The sequence below is a fragment of the Periplaneta americana genome, chromosome 2 (genome assembly GCF_040183065.1).
Source record: "Periplaneta americana isolate PAMFEO1 chromosome 2, P.americana_PAMFEO1_priV1, whole genome shotgun sequence".
NCBI classification, from domain to species: domain Eukaryota; kingdom Metazoa; phylum Arthropoda; class Insecta; order Blattodea; family Blattidae; genus Periplaneta; species Periplaneta americana.
Window position 1 is genome coordinate 57,243,895 of NC_091118.1, and position 23,799 is coordinate 57,267,693.

At 35.4% G+C, this 23,799-nt stretch overlaps 1 protein-coding gene across 3 annotated transcripts in view; it reads left to right on the forward strand.

Moving 5' to 3' along the window:
- The window catches only part of LOC138693969 (neuromedin-B receptor-like), a 50,870-nt gene extending 36,389 nt beyond the window's left edge, over positions 1-14,481 (forward strand). For 2 of the 3 annotated variants that reach the window (XM_069817720.1, XM_069817722.1), the window contains one exon: positions 209-14,481. In XM_069817720.1, coding sequence (XP_069673821.1) covers positions 8,070-9,884 — 1,815 coding nt within the window. In that variant the 5' untranslated portion in view covers positions 209-8,069 and the 3' untranslated portion in view covers positions 9,885-14,481. The remainder of the gene's footprint in view (positions 1-208) is intronic. The other variant, XM_069817715.1, reaches the window with a different exon arrangement.
- The last annotated feature ends 9,318 nt before the right edge of the window (positions 14,482-23,799 follow it).

Genomic DNA, 23,799 nt, shown 5'->3' on the forward strand with positions numbered 1-23,799 from the left:
GATGACCTTAAAATTATACTTATAAATTAAAGATTTTATTCAAAATGAACATATCCTTAATTAAGACCTTGTGAGTGGTATAAATGTAATTAATCCAAAAATGACAAGATATTTAATTGCTGTAAAACGCGTAAGAATTGTGAAAAAGTGTCATCTTCGATCATATTTCTATATCAGACGTAACTACAAAAATTAATCTTTTTCACAGCTAAATGTGGTTCTGTCTTCAATACTGGCAACGCAATCATCTGTTATTCCACGGAATATGCCAACATCGGAAGAAATTATAGATCTTCGCACACATTTACAAGAAGCAGGCTGGAGGGAAAGTGCTGTATCTAACAGGACATCATCAGAGTTCTCAGAGTGTAAAAATAAAAAATGTGTCAGCAAGACTAAGTTTAGACTGTATACATTCGCTTACAGTCAAAATATAAACAAGAATATTAATAGATTCAATAGAAGAGGAATTCTCAGGCCATCAATTAAAGAAAACTGGCAGAAAAGTGATAATACGGAGAAATTCTTTATCAACAGTAAAAATTTCTATGAAATTATTGATAAGAATCTTGATGAAAATGTCAATGAAGAATGTGTATTCTTTAACAATTTTTCAGAGATTGTTGGCACGAAATTTCAGAAACAGATAGAAGGTGGGGAGCAATTTGCTGATAAAGGTAACTTTACTGAAAAAGTATATATAATTTCAGCCATTAAATATAAGGAAATGTACCCTTGGAAAGTAACTTTTGACGTATATACATTTTTGTCGTCCAAACATGTTCCTTTCCAGAGATTGAAAAAAAATTTAACTGCATTTGGATTATTGCACAGTTCTGTACATAATAATAGTTTTTTCCAGTATAATGTTTCAAGCACAAATATATTATGTTATATTACTAAAAGAACGACAGATATAAATGGACATTTTACAGCAGATTTACTAAAAATTGAGAAACCACCAAAATACCATGGTTACCTTTTCAGAAATGTTTTGGATCCAATTGTGTACTCCATTATACTGGTAATAGGAATGCTTGGCAATAGCATGCTTTTGTTTCTGTTCATCCGTCATCGCAGCATTCGAACTATGGCAAACGTAATGGTCATCAATCTAGCTGTATGTGATATCCTGAATCTCAGCATCAATGCTCCTCTTCATTGCCTCTTCCACTTCGAGAAAGGTACCGAACAGAACGAGACAATATGCCGGTGGGTTATTGCAATTCGGCAGTTCATAAGAATCAAGAGTGCTTTAGCTGTTATAGCACTCATAGTTCAAAGATTCATTTTCGTAGTTCCTAGTTTCAAGAATTCTTTGAAAACCAGAAAGGTTAGTTTCAGATTCACAGTTGTATGCCTTGTATGTGTCTGGGTTCTTCCAATATTAATAGCTCTGCCAAGCTTTTTGCTACGAAGGTTTTATGAGCCCATCTGCTACTCACAGAAAAGAGATAATAGTATATCTTATGTTGTAATTTCAAGCTCTGTTCTGTATCTTATCCTCTTTCCTTCTATTATGTTTACCCTGTCCTTCCTGATAGCTAGACGTCTCAGAGAGAACATTCCAGGGGAGATTCGTCAACACCTGCGAGAACAGACTAGAAACAGGAGTGCACGTATAACAATGACACTTGCTGTAGTATTTATTTTAACATACTGTCCATTCCAGATATGGATTAATGTCGCACGTTGGATTCGTATAGATCAAAATAATCCCTACAAATGGTTCTTTCTATACATAACCAAATACCTGCTATTTGCAAATGGATGTTTTAATCCAATTGCACTCTTCATTGTTAGTACAAATTTCAAGAAACTCCTTATACAGTACATACGCATCTCTGCCAAACCAAAAATTTATGTAACGAAGTTTTGACCACAAACCAGGGGTAATTGTGTGTGTTGTTCAATCTATGTTATTTATTTTTATATTAATAAATAGTACGAAATTCTCTTTAAAGAAACAATTCTACTAATGTTCCCATGTTTGTATTTATTAAGGAATTCTTCTATATACTGTTCCCATTTTCTATATGTAGGATTCATCCTGGAAATATTATTTCTGTCATTCATTTTAATATACGCACTAGTTTGTGTCTGAATGATAGCGTCAACGAATTTATAAATATGAGGGTGTGTACAGTTAAAATTAGGACAAAATGTCTCATAATTTATTTTAACGGTTAATCATTCTTCGCATGTTACTCACGATGGACGTTTACACATCATAACAGCATATAAAGAGGCCGCGTTCTTTCGAACCCAGGCGCTTTCCTTTGTAAGCGACAAGAAACACTGTTGATCAACTTCCTACTAATTAAAAAAAGGCTGGGAGGCAGTTGTTTTGTGAAGTGTTGTTGCCGTACTTTATACTAACAAATTAGATTAAATTTAATTAGATTAAACGCACCTTTACACGCCGTCGTCATCGCTGTCTCCCACACTATGCAATACTATTAAAACTATTAACTACACACTATCAAATAAAACTAGAAAAATAATAACTCTATGCAGAAACATCCAACTAAAACACGTGCTCACTGAAGAATAATGTACTGATTAGCATCAAGACGTGTTCGCAACAGCGTTTATTAGACAGACGTGAACAAATTATTAGACTAAAACGTTTATCTTTGAAACATAATTTTATAATTCGTCATATCAGCTATCAGTACAATTCACAAAACATCTATTGTTTTAAATATGATTGTTTACATCTTCTGGTATATTTTTCCAATGGTTAAGTATATTTCTTCTGACTGTGTTGGTATTACTGTGTTTTAATTATATACTGCAGAAGATATTCAACAGTCTGTTCTCCCATGGCCTGCAAGAAGACCGGACATGAACGAAATTAAAAATCTGTGATCTATACTGAAGAAGAAAGTGAACAAAAAGAGGCTTACAACAAAACATGGGCTCATTTAAGCACTGTCTGATATCTAGCTAAATGATGCTGATATTCAAAGAAAGGTCAAATTTTGGTTTCCAGCATCTCTGACAAAATCAGCGTGTTAATAAAGAATAAGGGAATGTTCATAAAATATTAGTAACCTCCAGACTCAATTTTCTGTTCATTATTTCTGTGCAAAATATATTGTTGTTCATTATTTCTACCGATAAATACATCCTTGTTGCACAAATAATTAATTTAGTCAAATAATTTGTCCACGTCTGTAATCCATAGCTGCAAGACATTGTCGTCGGCTCTTTATACCTCAAAGCCTTCCGCATTCTTTGATAGCGCTGGGCTCGAGTGGGCGCGGCTTCTATATGTATATAGTAAGCGAGAAGAAATATAATTTGGTAGTACTAAATGGATATAGCCCTAAGTTTAGAGAAGATCGTGAAACATAAAGAGCAATGACATGGAGGTGCACAGTTAAAACTTGCAAAATAAGAACATATCTTAATGAAACAGTTTCGCACATATTATTCAACAATGGAATTCATCACAACCACAAGATAACTGTTAACTTAGACAAATTGTTTCTAACAGTGTAAAAAGAAAGGCCTAAGTTATCAGAACCGAAGTTTCAAACACGGGAGGTCACATTACTAGCCAAGATATTTCCAGAATGAGGCAAAATATTTATCGGACCAGAAGGTCTGTACTTCCCCCATTGCAAAAACGAAAGTATGCGCAACTGATGTGCCTACATGGAGAACGCCCGCGCGCAACTGATTTGTTTACGTCGAAGCAGTTCGTGCCCAACTGATTAATTTTTAATCCTTTCGCACGCAACTGATATACACCCAGTTAAACTCCTATTCAATAACAGGATATAGCCACAGATGTCATGCCATGTGAATAAATTAGACAGTTATGACTACGTGATTCTTCCATCACTAAATTTCTTAAGTAGATTTCCTGTCAGTGTCGTCGAGTCCAACACTGATTGGAAGACCCAGAACGACCTCCAGTTTAATCAAATGTGTTCCATGCTATTGGCTTACGTCATTATCTCCTGGCCTAGTTGCCTCACAAATGGTGCCTTGTTGGTAACACTTGTGAGGTTCAGACCTGTCTTCTGACAGTTGACTAAACGACAACATGCTATTGAAATCGCGGTTTCATCGTGTCACTGTCAGATCTCCATTGAATATAAAGTTTTCTGGTTCAACGCAAGGAATTCTTAAAGTACATTAATGTACTTAGTCTTACTTCTTACGAATTTGAGCTAAGTCGACAGTTCCAAATCGTGGATATACGAAGAAAGAAACGCTGTCCTTCATTAAGGGGAAAACGTTTACGTATCGGTTGTATTTCATTTCATCAATGTTCTCCTTTACGAACAAAAGTGTCTTGTGACCAATAAATCCAACTGAGACTACAGGATTGTTTAGGATTTTGTGAGAATGTAAAGGCTTCTAACAGATATACAGTCTGATTCGTTTGGGTATGGATAATATTAATTTATTATTATAAAACTATTATGACAGTAGGAAAATTTCTTGCTGGTTATATTATGATTAAAAGATGGGACTTTCATATATGACAATCAACAATGAGTAATCTGAAAGGACAAATGAAAATCATAGATGATTAAAATGGTTACTACAAATCAACAGCGGGCACAATGTATTCTTTGGTATGCTAAATTTGAGTGTGTTAAAAGAGTTCAAAGGGAATTTCGACGTGAGAATGGTGTGCGTAATGTACCTAAATACGATTCCATAATGTTGTGGTATCGAACATTTGCAGAAACAGGTTCTGTGTTAATAAAACATGCAGGAGATCGCAGGCGAAACCCAGTACGAGAAGCAGCCATCTCTTGGCTTGGTCCCCAAACCCCCCAGATCTAACCTTTCCTGATTTCTTCGTGTGGGGTTTTGTTAAAGACATTGTCTATACACAGAAATCCCGGAACATTGACGATCTGAGAGTAAAAATTACTCAAGCTTTTCAACAAATCACCCCTCTTATGTTACAACGGACTTGGACTGAATTGCATCACCGTTATGAGTTGTGTAGGGTGTGCAATGGGGACCATGTTGAGCTGTGAGGAATCTCCCATCTTTCAGTGTTGTATGCACAAAGTTTCAAAGTTCAGTAGTAAATGTTTTACGGTGTTTTTATTTTATCCATACCCAAACGGATCACTCTGTAGTAGAAAAAGTTTATTATACAAGGAATATAGTTTGAAAACGTGTTTTCTTAATTCTTAAACAAGCTGAATATTACCATTTTTCTACATTCTCTTGATCCAGAATTCAAATGTCCAACGATGACATAATAAAGCGATTTTCTCTCAACTCAAAGGAAGTGTTGGTTTAAAGCGTGATTAAACCGCGGAATAGACCGGATCTTTTCACGTGACGAAATTAAATACTAAGATAGAGAAAACTCATTTTGGAACGATTTTCCTCATATGATGTTGAATGTACCTGTATAACCTTTAACCCGGTGATAGATAGAATAGGGTAAATATAAACATATTTATAAGAAGTATTCGTTGAAAATATTTCCTTACAAAATTGCATTACGTAATTAAATTTGGGTTACTGACCAGATCTTCGAGATCATCGGATCTCACGCCTTTGGATTTTTACTTGGGGGAACATAAAAAACAAATGAGCAATTAGATTATTAAAGTCTGAAAGACGAATTTTTCAATCCCCCTAGATTTAATAAACGAAAAAGTTTTTAAAACTCTCATATAAGGTAACTATCATTTTCAACGCTATGGTCTGTATAACTGGGAGAAGGGGGGGGGGGATTAAAAGATTTTAGGTTTTGAACCTATCAGTACAAATCAATCGATTTTGCTATTGCAGTAAATTAAATATAATGAACTGGAATGCACAGTTACCCATGTATCTTGATACATTGCAATAGGTACGTATAGCTAGAGGATGCTGTATAAAATACTTGTTAAAATTTGTCTTATGTTCAGTTGAATAATAAGAAAAAAACATGAAATTAATAATTTGTTTTACTATATCAAATATTTTGTCCCAAATATTGTTCCTAAACACTAGACAAAAAGTTATTTTAGACGTACCGATAAGAAACGCAAGATAAAGGTTCATTAGACGTAAAGATCCGGGCCCTAATTATTACAAACCACACCCTAACATACAAATGTTTCAAATACTTAGTGAACAATTCTCCGCGCGCCCGCTTCTACTGCTTGCGCGTCTTGGGCGAGTCAAGACGATAACCGCGGTGAACGGGTGTTACGAAGTCCGTAGTAAATCTACCTACAGCTTTTCGCGTAAGTTATTACTGTTAAACACTGATACACTTTGAATCAAACTTCGATTTGGAACTTGGGCACCAAGAATCTGTCTTGAAATAATCTTCTTACAGCACGTCCTGATTCTGTACGCACATATGAATTATAGGCCTACATGAATGCGTTTTTGTGAATAGAACAACTGAATTTGGCCATATTAACTTAATTAACATATTGTATTATGTCATATAAAGAATATGTGCTTACATTGCAGGACTATAACTCACTCTGGCGCCTAACGCGACCTTCAGTGCGGTAGAGGCGGGAATCTTAGCAGCTGATTCCGTCGATTAGCCGTGAGCTGCAAAGCACGGGCGCGCGAAGGATTGTTCATCCAGTATTTAACGGCCTGCTGTGTGTTTAGATAGTACAAGGTGTAGCATGCAATTAGGTCTTTATTATTTCTTTTTTCCAATGACAGGGCCCCATAATTTATCGTTAATCGCCCCAGCTCAGATTTCGCTAGTGCCGAGAATCATACACCACTCAGTTCGTCTGAGACCATCCAGAATGCACCACACGCGGTGGATCTACATTACACTCGTAATTAATGACGATAATAATTGTGGAAAATCGTTGGGATATTGCAGGAGAACTGACATTCCTGCAGAAAACCCCGGTGTTGTCTGGGCAACGGCCTTGCCCAACATAAGTTACAAATTCAGGGTAGAATGGTACTTTAATCCGTGCCTCCTGGCTTGTAAGCTCAACTCACTATTATCGGTGCAGTGTGGAAACTTCACAAGTACTGAAAAATGTATTATTTAATTAAATTAACGTATACTAAATGAAAATACAATCCTTCCAATAATATTAAAAAATAGCGTGACTTCAATAACAGTATGACAAGCTAGTCCAGGCGCAGCTGTTTTGACAGCTCAATTAGCATAGCACTGACTTTAGACGACTGCGACTCCAGTTCAAATCTCGGGGATGACGGAATTGTATTTGTGGTGGAAAAAGCTGAGGCCGTGACAATTTTCCCAGAGCTCTCCCGTTTTTCCCCTCGTCATACCACCAACGTTTTCCACAATTCCCCTTTCATTATCATCTCCCTAACGAAAAATAGGGCACCTCCTGTGCTGCGTGACGTCGAATCCACAGTCCTTCACAATCCATCTCCCAATTTGTTTGCTACTGAATTGTAGTGTGACATTAAGTGATAAAAATTACTAAAAAAAAAAAACAAACTGACCGCTAGTCCACAGAGAAACATTCAGTGCATGTGGCTGTCAAGATAAATTTTGTTTCATTACCCTCGAGAACTAACGTCACTTTAGCGCCAAAAGAGATCCCAGTGAATTCTATCGTTATCCCTCAATGTTGCAACGCTATATTCGCTAACAGTTTAACCCACACTTTCCTCCCAATCATAAAAGTATATCCTTATTCTTTCATTTGGAAACTGGATTCAAGTATTATACAAGTATATTCAAAAGAAACCTGGAATAAAATTCCAAATTTCTCTCGTAGGAAATTATGTGCGGTCGTCAAATGATCACTTCAGAAATAAATTACTCCAAATCGTAAGAGAACGATTCACAGAAAGAGTTTCCTCCGATGACAAAGCAGGTCAAAGGACCGAATTCTTGTAGAACAAGGAAAAATTATATATAATGTTGAAAATTAAAAGGCTACCGGTACCGGTACTCTTGACTACACATTTTAATCTTAAGATTTACATAAATCCATCCTTTAAAACGTCGCCATTCCAATCAAAACTTCTTGAATAATCCAAAATTCATCTTCCTCTTATTAAAATATATTCCAGTAATTCAAATTACATAGTACCTTAACTAAGCGCATTTGATTATTTTTCCACAGTTTATGGCGTTATCGGCTGCGAAGCTAACTTCTTCAATGAAGCCTCTACGAACCATGAAAGCACCAAACGAAACGAGCAATCCGTCTTACGAGCTTGCGTCAACCATGAGCGATGATCCTAAAACCATTAATGTTACCGACAAATACCCATACTTCAGTGAAGAAAATATTGACAAAAATCAAGTCTCGACACAGTTCAGTAGCCATAAGCTTGATGATGAACAAATTCAACCTCAGTATTTAGACATTTGGAACACGACTCAGAAACTCCTGAAGAACTTTAGTAACCAAACTGCGAAATACCCAAGTTTTCCGTTGGATATAATTAATAAAATAAATAAAATTAAAGAGTGCTTAATCAGAGATCAAAATCTTTACGAAACTGCCAGTACGTTGCAAGATGAAAATGTTTTCAAATGCAAACAATTTGAAGTGTATTCCATTTTAAATAATTCTACAGTTCCGCAAAACCTCAATAATTATATTAAACGATTAATCAATAACGAACATTTCTACGAATTTTTATCTCAAACACAAAGTCAGAGAGATAGAATTAAATTACTCTTTAGCAACATTACATTTCTGTCTCATCTCTATGCAGTGCTAAACAAAACAAATGAAGTAGAAAAGACGCTCTTAAAATTTGCCACAAGACAGAACAATCTGCACTACAAAACGTCTTACAACAAAACGAATGAATCTATTTCTATAAATGCGAATACATCTGTGACTATAACAACCAGTTTTGCCAATGAAACGATAATTTTTATACAAGAGGTCAAGGAATTCTTGAAGAATTTAACGTGGATTTTAAGTTCACCCACAGAGCTTGAGTATGTTTCTTTCAAAAGCTGGAGAAATCTGGACATGCACGAGTATGCTCCCTGGAGAAAGACACGGGAATACGAGATGCTGAGGTACACTGTTGATCCAATAGTGTATTCAGTCATACTGGTTGTTGGTATGCTTGGTAATGGAATGTTATTGATGCTCTTCATCCGCCACCGTGAACTCCGGACTTCAGCCAACGTTATGATCATTAATCTCGCAATCTGCGATATTCTAAATCTTAGTATCAATGGTCCCCTTCACCTGGTCTTCCATTACGAAAATGGCTCAGAAAGTAACATTTCAGCGTGTCGGATGGTCCTTGCTGTTCGTCAGTTTTTGAGGTTCAAAAGTGCACTGGCTGTTATTGGCCTCATTACCCAGCGATTCAGTTTAATTATACCAAGTTTCAGAAAGTCTTCACAGATCTACAGCCCTGCTATAAACTTCATAGTCCCATGCCTAACCTGTCTATGGCTCCTTCCAGTCACAGTGGCCTATGCCAGTATATCTTCATCAAATTTCTATGAACCTGTCTGCTACGTCGATAAGAGAGACGAGTCTGTTTCTTATGTAGTAATCCTCAATTCAGTGTTGTACTGTGCACTCCTTCCTCTGGTGATGTTTATCTTCTGTTATTTGATAGCTAGGAGGTTGAAACTGAGTGCGAAACACATGCCAGGGGAGATCCGGCAAAGGATACAAGAGCAGACAAGAAACAGAAGTGCCAGAGTTATGATGGCACTAGCGGTTGTGTTTGTTTTTACTTATTCTCCTTTCCATTTATGGGTCGCTTTGGTTCGCTGGGCTAGATTTGATGAGGCAAAACCAGCCATGGTTGTGTCCCTGTATATAACGAAGTATTTGCTGTTCGCAAATGGATGCTTCAATCCCATTGCGTTGTTCATTGTAAGCACAACTTTCAGGAAACTATTCGTCAGATATATGTATTCATTTTGTAAGCCTAAGTTATATATCACAAAATGCTGAAATGAAATTCTTGCCAATTATTTTGTCTTAATGACGTAATAAAACACAAAAACGACAGCTCACGTTACAAATACGAATATTAACGTCACTTCGAAACTGAAAAATTCTGTCAATTAAAGGTGGCGTATTTTTTATTTTTATTTAATGTTCCTTTAAATGGTGGAGTCTATAGGGAGACATAAAATGATAGTGAAAATTGTGTTCTTATTTTTTTTATTTTAATGTCCCCTTTAAACTTAAGAATCTATTCAGAGACGAAAAGATGATGAATTAAATTATATAAGTACTTTCAAACCATACAGGATAACTCAATTCAGCTCTCCCTCATTTGCTTCTACTGAGTAGATTACAGCTCTAAATCTTTCCGGGCATTTCCGTTTGTCAACCTCATTTATGCCTCTTTGCTACCTCATTAATTATGTCCCTTTGCCATCTCAATGTGTTCTTTCATCTTAATAATTCCTTCATCGTATCCTAGCTTACTCCTTCATTCCTCATATCGTAATAACTTCTATTGCTGAAACAACCAGAAGACAAACTGATAAGGGAATTGTTAATGGACACATATCTAGGCCTCCCCTAAAAATTCATGCACAGATCTACTACAATAACAATCAGACAATTTTATTTAAACTAGTCATCATGACTTTAAAGGTATAAAACTTAGGACTTCAGACTTAGTACACAAATCACTCGAGCAGACTCTTATCATCTAAACTCAATACTTATCAATAATGGTAAACCTACGGTAATGTAAATGGTACTATAAGATATTTTCATATTTATAAAGAGTGGACCGTAAGTATTGTCATTAATTTCAGGCGGTTCTTCTTTGAGATATTTGAAACAAAAAAATCTAATACAATTTTGTTCGTTCTTGTCTCCTTTTCGAGAAAAAAAATGTTTTATATGTAACATTTTATAGCGTGTTTCGGGAAAGCCATTGATTAATTGCCAACATGCTCAGTGAATTTAAGAGGGCAATATATTATTATAATAAATGACTGAAATAATTCTAGTCTTGTCCTTTAAATGTGCAGAAATTTGATCCGAACAAAATATGCAACTTTTCGTTCTGCAAATGAATTTTAAAATGTTACATTTTTGGATAAAAATTCTGTACATTTAAAGGACGAAACTAAAATTCTTTCAATAATTTATATCATAATACATTGCTCTTTTAAACTGACTAAGCACATTGGGAATTAAATCAATAGCTTTCCCAAAATACGCTATGAAACGTTTAATATAAATCAATTTTTTTTCTCGAAAAGGAAGCAAAATCGAGCAAAATTGTATTAAACTTTTCTATTTTAAATAAACCAAAGAATAACCCCTTGAAATTAATGGTATTACTTATGGTTGACCTGTATGTAAAGCTATATGCTACAAAAACAAACTGGTTCTGAAAGTGTAGTAGATAAACTTACAAACCACTGACTGACTTTTAGACTTTTGGCCAGGCTATTGTAGCAACGTGAATCAGTAATGTTGTCTTCGACTTTCATTATCAAACACGATTAATACCTAAAACCACAAAAATAGTTCATAAGAGACAAACCGAATTTAACTGTGACTTACAACTTACCTATGTAGCATCAGGTGTAATGCATATGGTTTGTCTTCGTTAACGACAATTACAAAACCTGCTCAAGTATTTGTACAACGAAACATTTTTCGCTATATTTCAAACATTTCCATTTATGCATTACTTCATACAAAGCATGATCAAAATGAAATCCCTTTGCCCCGTCCTACATGGTCTGCTGTCCTTGACATATGGTCAAATGTTATGTGACAATTGCCTTACATAGAGCAATTGAAAATAGTTTGGTATTATTGATAAGAAGTGCGTAGATGTCAAGTCATCTGTTAACACGGATAGTGTTATTCCAAATCCGTCCAAAGATGACCAGAGAGTGGTGAAATGAATTCTTAATAGGAGAAAGCTCTGCCCCCCCCTATCCCCAGCTTAGTCCGATTTGTCACAATATGACTTACTCATTCGGACACTCAAAGAAAGTTCTAAAAAGGCGCAGATTCCGGACAAATGAAGTACGTAATACTGAATAGTTAGGGATAAATAATATTGAAAGAGTTCATAACAGACACATTATAGTTGATGGAGAGGAAGAATTGGGGAGACCATGGCCCGAAAACGGGCCGAAGAGCCATAGATAGATAATAAACATTATAGTTGAAATGTTACCGGTACTTCTGGTCACATTTAACAGATTGATCAATCTAATGTCCTTTCATGACAACTTTTATCAATTCCACTATGCTGCCATCAAGCGACTGCAAAAGAAGTCATGTTATAACCCTACTGAAATTGCATGGAGTAATTAGCTTGCAGCAATACTTCCATTTAGCGGTCGTTACCAAAAAATTCATTTTCGAGAACGGCGATCCTGGTGTTTGTCTCTTTTATATGTTGTCATTTCATAACATGAGAATGACCAATCTGATATATATTATGTGAACAGAGTCGGTACTTACAGGTTAACAATCTGCCTCTATTTAGCTTAAGATGTGATGCATATGGTATGTCATAGTTGGTAATTAGTACAAAATTTGTTCAGTACTAGTATCTTTTGCGTCTTACAGTTTTTATTGTAAATTTTTGGAGAAAACTTTTTCTGCAGTATTTAGACGTGTATAAACTTTAAAAGTGGTTTCATCTTGATAATGTGGAACATTCTCTTCTAAGTATGAGGGTAAAGACGACTAGAACTGTAGCAAAGATTTTTGAGGGTATTCTATAAAGCAGAGGTTCTTAACCTATGGGTCCCGACCGAAATATTTGTCGCCGTAGCTTAAATTAAATCAATTAAAAAGTAAATTAAAGTGCTCAATTTAAAATTAGGCCTACATAACTTTTCAGAACTACATTTTCAAGAACTATAATGAAAATACGATCATGTTGCGCAGACTGAAAACTACGAGTAGCAAATTTTTAGTATACGGTATTGTCACATCAGCACTGATTAACTTCAAAACAGACACATGAGTTGCGCAAGTTAATGGTCTATTTGACTTTGAGTCTTGGCCTAAAAGCGTTAAGAACCGCTGCTCTAAAGATTCTGGATACATTTTCACTGGATGTGATTCCGCAGCTCTGAGATTATAACTATGTAAAATGTTATGTTGTATAACTGGCACCAGAAACTGATGCACAAAAGTGGTATAAATACAAATAAATACAGCAGTTGCTGTACAATTTTCTTGTATATGAGGCGTTCAGAAGCCTAACTTCCCCATTTCATGTAATTGAGTTGTGTAGTTTGAATGCATCCTGAAGTCAATATTTATGAAACAATGATGTCACGTTCAGCAAGAGATTACAGAATTTATTCTACTCACTCATTACTATAACAAAATTCTCACTTGTCAGACTGAAACTTGGCATCTATTTGTTTTAAATTTTAACTTTATATTTCGCTAGCTAAATGTTACAAGGTTGTATGTAGTAATATTTCTGATATAGGCATAGAACCTTGTAATATTGAGCCAACGATTTGTCTTCTAATGTCTTATAGACACAGACGCAAATATGGATAACTGCCATAGCTGTATTTCTATGTATACGATTTGTATTTTTATATTTGGATGTTCGGATGAAAGATATCATAAATAAAGAAATTACTCACTTCCGGCTCAAGCCATCGCAAAGGAAATCTCTTGAAGTTTTATTCATATCTCTCTGTAACGCAATAGAGCTTGCAAAGTCCGTGTTCCTCTCTTTTGCTTTGAGTGCACACAGAGTTTCGTAAGACACCTCAGCTGGTCACTATGGGTGCAATTCATAGACGTTTCGCTAGCCCGCGCTACGAGCGTGCTAAACTAGCCCCGGCTATCGACTGATTACTTATACAGGATTCATATCATATTATATCGCTAACACTGGTTTATGAATACGAAAAACGTTAGTTCGCTGATCATCCACCGGAATCCCGCGCTAAGAATGTCTATGAATATGGCCCTATTGTTCTAGCGATCTAGCGCATGCGCCAGCTGGTGACCTTGGCCGAGGTCGGTAGAGAATTCCGACCCGCACAAGAAGGTTAGTCTACATGCGTGTTGTAGCTAGCCAAGTTCAAGTGAATTACTAGGGCCGTATTCATAGACATTCTTAACGCGGGCTTCCGGTGGATGATCAGCGAACTAACGTTTTTCGTATTCATAAACCAGTATTAGCGATATGATATGATATGATATATGATATGATATGATATGATATGATATGATATGATATGATATGATATGATATGATATGATATGATATGATATAAGAATACTGTACAAGTAACCAGTCGATAACCGGAGCTAGTTTAGCACGCTCGTAGCGCGGGCTAGCGAAATGTCTATGAATATCACCCCTAGTGTTAAGCTCTATTTTAGAACGCAATATTAACATGAACCTCCAACTCGGAAAATCTTCGGTTCTAGAACTAGAATCTGACAACTATAGGAAGTAGTTTTTTTGTATTTATTGTAAATACCTTTTGATTATTTTCATCCGGACACCCAATATTTATTTTATATTTAATGTAATAACACAAATAATTGTTCTTAATAAAGATCGTGACAAAACCTATTGTCTTAATTATGTTTTCATTTAATGTTAATATTTAACATCCCTACCACTAATCCAGATATGAGGAAAAGTACCTCAATGTGCTCCATTGACCTGGATTGATTTTCCTGTTATCAAATACACGAAGGAGAGTATCCGCTGATTGTAAGCGGTATGTGCTGAAATCGACAATCCTGCTGATAAAATTTCACCGAGTTTGTCAATAAATGGTGTTAGTCTGCGATTCATTTTCTATTTGTATTTATTTTGCTAATAAGTGTAACATAAAATATAATTAAACAGATGAAACTTTAGCTCACTCCTGAAAGAGTAGAACTCATGCTCAGGGGCGGATTCCTGAATTTAAATTAAGAAGTGTATCATACAATTTCTTATGTCTACTACACAATAAGAATATATAACTCGAATTTACAATTTTTCATTATTTATAAAATCTATACATAACTTTTTAAATTTGATACTAGAACTATTAGAATTGGCAAGATTAGGATATTTAAATATATAAATTTATTATATATATATTATATATGTATATATAACGGTCCGAATTTCTTACCTAAGAATGAAACACCTAGCTCAGTTATTAAAAGGGCGTTAACCGCACACCTCTCCACTTTTTGATCGTCCAATGATATTTCATGTATAAAATGTACTCCAGTGACCACTAAATGAAACCATACGTCACTTTTTGTTATAAGTAGGCCTTACGCATCGACAATTTTATAGTATACAGATTGAAGCAAACAGTTACGAAAAAAAAAACTCTAGCTTTGAAATTAAGAGATTGCAAGCTGTGAATGACAGAAAATTTATATAGGAGAAAACATTTAATAGTTGAAGTTCCATATATATATATTTTTTTTCCATTGTTCTATATACACTTTTAACACTTATATATAGAGAATTCCATGTTAAGAAAAAAGTATTGAGTTTATGGAGCTGTTCCATCAAATGGCCAGTTGCCATAGAAACGCCTACCTACCACACAGCTTCTACAATATACTAGACAAGGCCCATAAAACCAATGCTTTTTTCTTCACTGATTAACTTTATAACATCATAACACACAGACAATACACACAAATTAAAACAACTTAACAGATGTATACAAAATATCATGCAATAGTTGCAACGACTGCTACATTGGACAGACTGGAAGATCATTTCAAACACGTCACAAGGAACATATCACAGCCATAAGCAAACTACACAACAATTCAACCTATGCAGAACACATCACAAACTCCAATCACAACTACAGCAACATAGACACTGACATGAGAATACTACACATGCAGACAAAAAAAAAACAGAAACTTGACACTCTAAAACAATATGGAATTTACGAACATACAAAAACACACCCTCAGCACATCCTGAACACTCAACTCAATTTCAAAACACACACCTTTTCGACACAATCATGAACGCACTCCAGCATAAAAGCAAACAAGAAGACAGCGCTAGGACAATCACTAGGCTTCGGACAATGAAGAACATCACTTCGAAACAACTCAGAAAGATAATTTTCTAATGTTCACACAGTAAAGACGTTATAAAGTTAATCAGTAAAATATTTTCTTTTTATCATTCCGACTTTCTGAGCTAGACGGTGGTTGAATTTCATAGTTTAGTAATTACAAGCACCAACATTACAGTCAATCATAAAGTTTTCTTCGAATCAAGCCTTAATGAGCATATGATTTCTTGTTATTTAACATAACCCGTTTCTGACCTTTTCTGAACATTACAACACCCGATTTTGAAGGCACTCAAAATAATGTCTCTGAAACTTGCAAGTGGATTTCCCTCACTAGTTATTCTTTAAAATGGAAGTTGTAACAGAAAACATGGTGTTCGACAAAATGCTCGAGACCGGGCACTGAACTGTAAGAAAGACCCGATATCATTCACCAGATGCGACAGATGGAAGTAATAAAATGCGTCATCATCTCCTAGCACTGTACAGTGAAAACCAATAGGCATGATCTTTTGTGCAAATTATATAAGGAGTCGTATTCTTTTCGAATGTGAAGCGTTAAATCATTGAAGCGACATCTTCCTCGACAATAACCCAGAAAAGAATCTCCAGAGAATCACTTCGTCAATACATTCGTTCTCTTGTAAAAGGGTAACAATTTAAATGCCTTTGCAGCAACACGTGAGAAGCTGTAATTTCACTCTACCGCCTCCACAAAGCCCTATCTACATTTTTAATTATTATTTCTGACAAAAAATGAAAGTATTGATACTGCTTTCGTACTAATCTACTCGAAAAGTATTAAAATTTATCACGAAAAATAATTTTTCTTATTTCGTTACATTTCCGAAACAAGTAGGATTAAATAAATTATAAAGTAACTTCTGTAGATTTCTTTAAATCTGATATTTTTGTCTGGAAAATTTCTCGTTTTCATGTACAATTCAGTAGTTAGATTCTTTATATTTGTAACAAGTAAACGTTAATTTTACTAAGCAATTGCCATAGCTGTTCTTAAGCCCTAAAACTTTTGTAACAAAGTTATCGAATTTGTAATGAAAAAGTAATTTCTCAGAGACAAGCGTTTTATTGAGACAACAGCCTATACTTCTAACTTGACATTGCATTTTATGTAACAAAAGTAACATATTCAAGAAGAAAATCTCTCTAGACAATATAAGTAGGGGAGACTGTTGTACCTTTAGCATAGTGTACCTTTGAACATGTTTTGTTTCTTAATTTTTGCTGCTACCTAGAGGACTCAAACTGAAGTAGATTGTAGAGAAAGCCGCTAAGTAGCTCTGGTCGTAGTTTCAGTTTGACTTATTGCAAAGTGTGAGTTCCGTGGACAAAAGAATTTTTTTAGTACCAAAAGTAAACATTTCGTTCATTGATGTATGTTTCCTAACACAAAACCAGAATGCATTTGTTAATATCTTTCAAGTACGGTGTCTTCCCTATCATCTGGTGAGTAATAACATATTTTAATTTCCATGATTTATTAGAATCTCTAGTTTTCGGAGCCATATTTGTTTAAACGTGCACCCTCTTGTACCTTTGAACACAAAACATCTTGTACCATGGAACATGTTCCAAATTACACGATACTATCCGTTTTTCTTTTTCTTTTATTTTAAGGTCATGTCACGAAGTAAGTCTGGAATTAAAGAGGTCCCCAATTGATTTGGATGCCTTGAAGAAAGCTGTTGAAGCAGCTATTTCTTCTCCAGGAAATAAAATCTAAATCAGAGAAGTCTGCTCTGGTTTATGATTGCAAATACATTTTAAATATGATTGTCAGTTTTTACAGATATATTCCCTCCTATATTCCATGTGTTCCAACTTACAAGAGTGTATGTTCCAAGGTACATGATCCTGTTGTACCTTTGAACACATTACATATCCCTTCATTTTATTTTTTCCATCCTTAATAGATCTGTAAAACAGGAAAATACATCAGGAAGTTGTAAAGGAATCTTCAATAATTATTTGAAGCATTTTTTCATTAAAAAAATTTCATTTCCCAAAATTAAAAAAAAAAATAAAATGTGAAAAGTGTTTAAAGGTACAACAGTCTCCCCTAATTGATGTCTTCTTTCAGTTTTTAATAAAGATTAATCAATTTTCAGTAAAATAATAAATAATTATTAATTTCCTATACCAGGTATTTCAGACCACGCGTATTAGCCTTTTTTCTCGAAAACTATACGATACTGGTTGTTCATAAAGAAATTTTGATAACCGAAACCTTTGTAAAGAATCGATTGGTGGTAGTACCATGTCCCGTAACAAACTGGAAGTAGGGGTACCTGTGGTCAACTTCGAAATTTCAAATGAGAACATGGGTCATTGAAGATACCGTTGGAAACTACTTTTAAAAAGAAACAACTTTTACTGAATTTTTTTTCTATCTATCATTGTTTACTCACAAAGCAACAAAAATGGTATCTTCTGAGAAATGCTGCATGTTGTCTATGTAGTACGTACTCTTCATAGTAAGTGTTCAAAATGTACGCCACCTTGTGCTAAACAATGTTCTGATGACCACCTAAAATCCGTGATTGCGCTTCAGCACAGCTGAGACACCCACAGGCTTCTCAAATTCTTTGTTCCATGTGTTCTCTAGTTGTTGAACACACCTGGTAGAACATGTCTTTAATTCTCTCCCACAAGAAGAAGTCATTTGGAGCGAAGTCAGGAGATCGTGCTGGCCAAGCTATTGGTCCTCCTCGCCCAACCCACCGTAGGGGAAATAACTGGTTAATAACTCGTCGAGCCCTACATGAAAAGTGAGCCATACAGCCGTCCTGCTGAAGCCACATCATTAACCGAAGCGCAACTGATGCATAATGTTTCGCAGGAAGCATGCGTTTTACCATTCAAGTTTTCCTCAAAAAAAGTATGGTGCTATGACTCGGTGACCACACCATGTGTTGAGGGTCCACACGTGCTGGTAATCCAGTCACGTAGCCAGTGTGGATTAACGGGAGACCAGTGATGGGCATTGTAGAGATTCACCTGACCATTACTTTTGAAAGTTGCCTCATCATTCCACAGAATTCTGAGCTCGAAATCACAGTCCATGTTTAGAAACCAGATGCAGAAATCAACACGAGTCTGGAAGTCATGTCCCCCAAGTTCCTGATGGAGATGACTATGGTATGAATGAAATTTGTTGTCTTTCAGAATTCTAAACACTGTATTATGGTTCAATCCTGAGTCAAATGGCAAGCCGGAAGTATTAAATACCGGATATAAAAAGGGTTAAGCTTCAATACTTAATTATGTGTTTTATCATAAAGAGTAGCTACGTCAGTCTCACTGCCACTACTAGGCCCACTAAGAAAAGGCTGAACTACCGGAATGCTTGGCGAATTGATTTACGCGGACTTCTCTGATATCCCGCTAGAATTTCTTCCACTTCCTCTTCTGAAACACGTCGACGAGAACCACCGGACTGTTTTTTTAACACTTCCAGTCGCCAGAAACTTCTCACATCATGCCTTAATGGTTTTCCCATCAGGTGCATCTTCTCAAAATTCTCTCCGGTAATTTCTTTGCACTATAATGATTGATTTGTCTCTGCATACCAGAATACAGATTGTGCGCGCTGCTGCGGAGTCGCCATTTTGCTTTATGCGATTATGGCGCGACATAAATAAAAATTCTTTCAATTTCTATTTCTTTTAGTACCACTCCCATTCCATAATTTTGTATTACCTTGCTAGCAATGGTTAGTTAAAACGTGGGAGGTTTGAACGGAACAGCGTATATGTCATCCTACTAGAATCTGGTAACCAGATGGTATATTCGTAAGTACTGTCAAGTAGGCTGTAGTCTTACTTACTTACTTACTTACTTACTGGCTTTTAAGGAACCCGCAGGTTCATTGCCGCCCTCACAAAAGCCCGCCATTGATCCCTATCCTGAGCAAGATTAATCCAATCTCTACCATCATATCCCACCTCCCTCAAATCCATTTTAATATTATCTTCCCATCTACGTCTCGGCCTCCCCAAAGGTCTTTTTCCCGCCGGCCTCCCAACTAATATTTTATATGCATTTCTGGATTCGCCCATACGTGCTACATGCCCTGCCCATCTCAAACGCCTGGATTTAATGTTCCTAATTATGTCAGGTGAAGAATACAATGCGTGCCGGTCTGCGTTGTGTAACTTTCTCCATTCTCCTGTAACTTCATCCCTCTTAACTCCAAATATTTTCCTAAGATCCTTATTCTCAAACACCCTTAATCTCTGTTCCTCTCTCAAAGTGAGAGTCCAAGTAGGCTGTAGTCTACTAGACTAAAAATTTTATGACACATGAAAATGAACTTACGCAGAAATATAAATTTACTGTAGTAAACTACTAGGGCCGTATTCATAGACATTTTGAGCGCGGGCTTTCGGTGGATTATCAGCGTTTTTTGTATTCATAAACCATTGTTAGAGATAGAATATGATTTGAATTCTGTATTAGTAACCATTGGATAGCCGGGGCTAGCTTAGTACGCTCGTAGCGCGTGCTGCGAAATGTCTATGAATAGCACCCCTAGAGTTTTTTATTATACTTTTCTGAAACAGGCTACAGAAGTCTCTAAGCTTCAGGTGATACTGTCTTCAGTATAGGTAAATAAATAAAGGACTAAAAATAGAAATGTTAGAACTGAAATAAGAAGAATATTGGATATAAGTATAATTAGGGTTACCATCTGTCCGGCAAAAGGAGGACATGTTCTCTTTTTTAACCATTTTATTCTGTCCGACAGGCATTTTTAAAAAATTTGTAATGTCCGGCATTTCGCATTTCAACTAGAATTAATATGAATACTGAATAATGTGCGATATTATGCATAGAATATCTAAACAAATGGTGAAAACCTATGAAACAATTTAACTGCTTTCAATGGTTGAAGCTGGAGCACATAAAAAACATAAAATATGATGACCTATTGACATGCATTAAATTCTTACACTTTAAAAATGTCACTATTCATGATTCTAAGCTATTTTATTAATTTTATCCTGCAATGTACAAAGATATGCCAATCAAATTAATTTGGACAAAGATATAAGTTTAGATAAACAATGGTGCAAATTCTTCAATACCAATAGTTCTGCGAGCAGTGAAACTTTCTCAGAATCTTAAAAATATGTCAATTCTGTTTATTTATCTCAAGTCACAATGGAAGTGTTGAGAGTGTTTCCTAATATCTGCTCAATGGACAAAAGAATGAAATCGCAAGCTAACGGAGACAGTCAGAGGTATCATCATGTCAAAGACAGGTCCTGTGAACAGTTCCATAGTTATTTGTTACAAGATAAGTTTGTCTTTTCAGGCTCTTGTGCACAAAGTGGGCTCCACCGATAAATAGGGTACAGATGTAATACTGATCCAGCAACTAGTGAGAAAACTATAATTTTTGTTCATACCAATTTTTAAAAAGTCCTCCTTTTTTCACCAATGTCTTCTTATTTTAGATTCCATGTGTCCTCCTACAGAATTTCTTCTCATGGTAACCTTGGGAATAGTTGCTATCTCTTACTACTTACTGTACAATGCCTGTATATGAAAAGGAAGACCTATTTATTTACAAGTTTCCTTGTGTTAACTCTAACTGGAGCACGTACTTATCTGCTGACGGAAAAAGGATGAGGAAAAATGGTTACATCATGTTTCTGTAGGACTATGTATACTGAAATAAACCTCTAAGCAGATTTTAAAAAAATGTTTAAACATTTACAAGATTAATTAAAGCAGTTAGAACATGACTAGCAAATGAAATTCTACGTCCAGGAGTGGACTCAATGGCGCCTTTCCAAATTTTGAAAAACTCAGGTAATTGGTTTCTCCTTTTACCTTCTTCTTCTTCTTCTTCTTCTTCAGTATGTTCTTCCTTTCCTGCGTATATTTAAAATATAATTTTAATTTTTGTATGTCTATTTCTTTCTAATCCGTTTCTTTTTCTTTCTTCTCCCTTATTCTTTTGCTTTATTACACATGTCATTTTCATTCTTCATTACAACTTCCTTTTTCATTCTTTCTATTCCTTTCACCCTCCTTACCATTACATAATATTCCTTTATTGTTTCCTTCTTTACTTCCTTTTACATACTTTCTTCCTTCTCTTTCCTCACCCCTTTTCCTTCCTTTGTCTCCCTTTCATTCTTTTTTAAATATTATACGCTTTTCTACTCATTTGTTCATCTTAATTACCTTATTGTTCTCTTATTTATGTATCAGATTTTTTCATTTAATTCACTAATTTCTTCTTCCCTGACTCAATCTTTCCCAGATTTCAGGTATTAAGATCTAAAAATTAGTGAATTGAATTCAGAACAGGAAGATGTAAAAACCAGAATTATAAATGCAAATGTATATTACTTCACGGTCAATAAATCACTAAATTCCTAATTCCTATCCTGAAACACACACACAAGAAATGTTTTATTTCCTCTTCACTACGGTACAAAATCTGAGAAATGAGTAAAAAAAAAACTATCATTCTATAATTTATTACACTTGACAATAAAATACTGCGAAAAATGTTAGGACCAATTAATGAAAAAAACAACACATGGAACATCTGAAGTAACAAATATATTACGAAAATGTATAACAACATTGATTTAATTGCAATAATACGAAGTATACTATTAAGATGACTCGAACATATTCTGGACAACAAAGACTTCATTACGTCTAGCTCTACTTAGACTTCCAGGAGACAAAAAACCTTTGCATCGACCAAGACTTCGTTGGAATGAAGTACGAGGGAGAGTCAAAAAGTAACATTAATAATTGTTTTATTAATTGAATATGCACAGTAAGACTACAAACACTTCATCACTTTTCAACATAGTCCCCACTACGTTCAATGCAAGTGTTCCTGTTATACTATGTTGAAAAATGATGAAGTGTTTGTAGTCTTATTGTTACATAATTAATAAAACAATAATAATTATTACGGTTACTTTTTGACTCTCCCTCGTACTACAGATCTTGAGCAAGTCAGAAGAAATGAAGATATGAAACTGGATAGACGACCATGGGAGACAATTGTGGGTAAGGCCAAAAATACTTTAAGGTTTGAAATGGCCTTAATTGTAATTCTTTCTTTTTTATATTCTATTTCAGTAGTTTTTATTTTCTCCTCTTCTTTCGTATTTTTCTTTCCATTTCCTCTTAGCTTCTATTTCGCTAATTTCTTCAATTATTCTCTCCTTAATTTGTCTTATCTAAATCGGCTGTAAATAAAGTAGTTGCAACACTGTCGGGAATGGGTCATGCACATTCGCATGCGGTACGAGACAACTGGTGAGCGTAGTCAGAGATATTGTCGATGTATTGAATGATAAAACCGGTTGCTATGACGATATGATGTTATTGTGCGTAGTTAAATATAGAGTACTATTTTTAACTGCTCTAAAGCGTGTTTACTAAACTTGAGCAGCGTTCGCGGATAAAAATCGAGGTAACCCGTGGTAGAAATGCACGCCAATGTCACAAAGTGTTACTTGAAGCTTGTGGAAACGATGCACTACCGTATCAGACGGTTGCAGGGTGAGTCTCTGCATTTCGTACGGGTCGGAATGAGACGGCACATGTGGCTCGAAGAAAAGTATTTGAACCGTGTATTCCTGACAAGAGCATCCGTTATGGTGTAGCTCTTAAAAATTGGTCAGTCATGGGACTACGTTTTGGTAGTAGGGATAGTATATCCAAATTTACATGGAACATATTAAAAACGTATGGTATTCAACACAAAACTAGAAAAAATTATTATAGGCATCATCAAAGAATCCTAGACCATTTTGAATTATCACTTTTATTTTAAA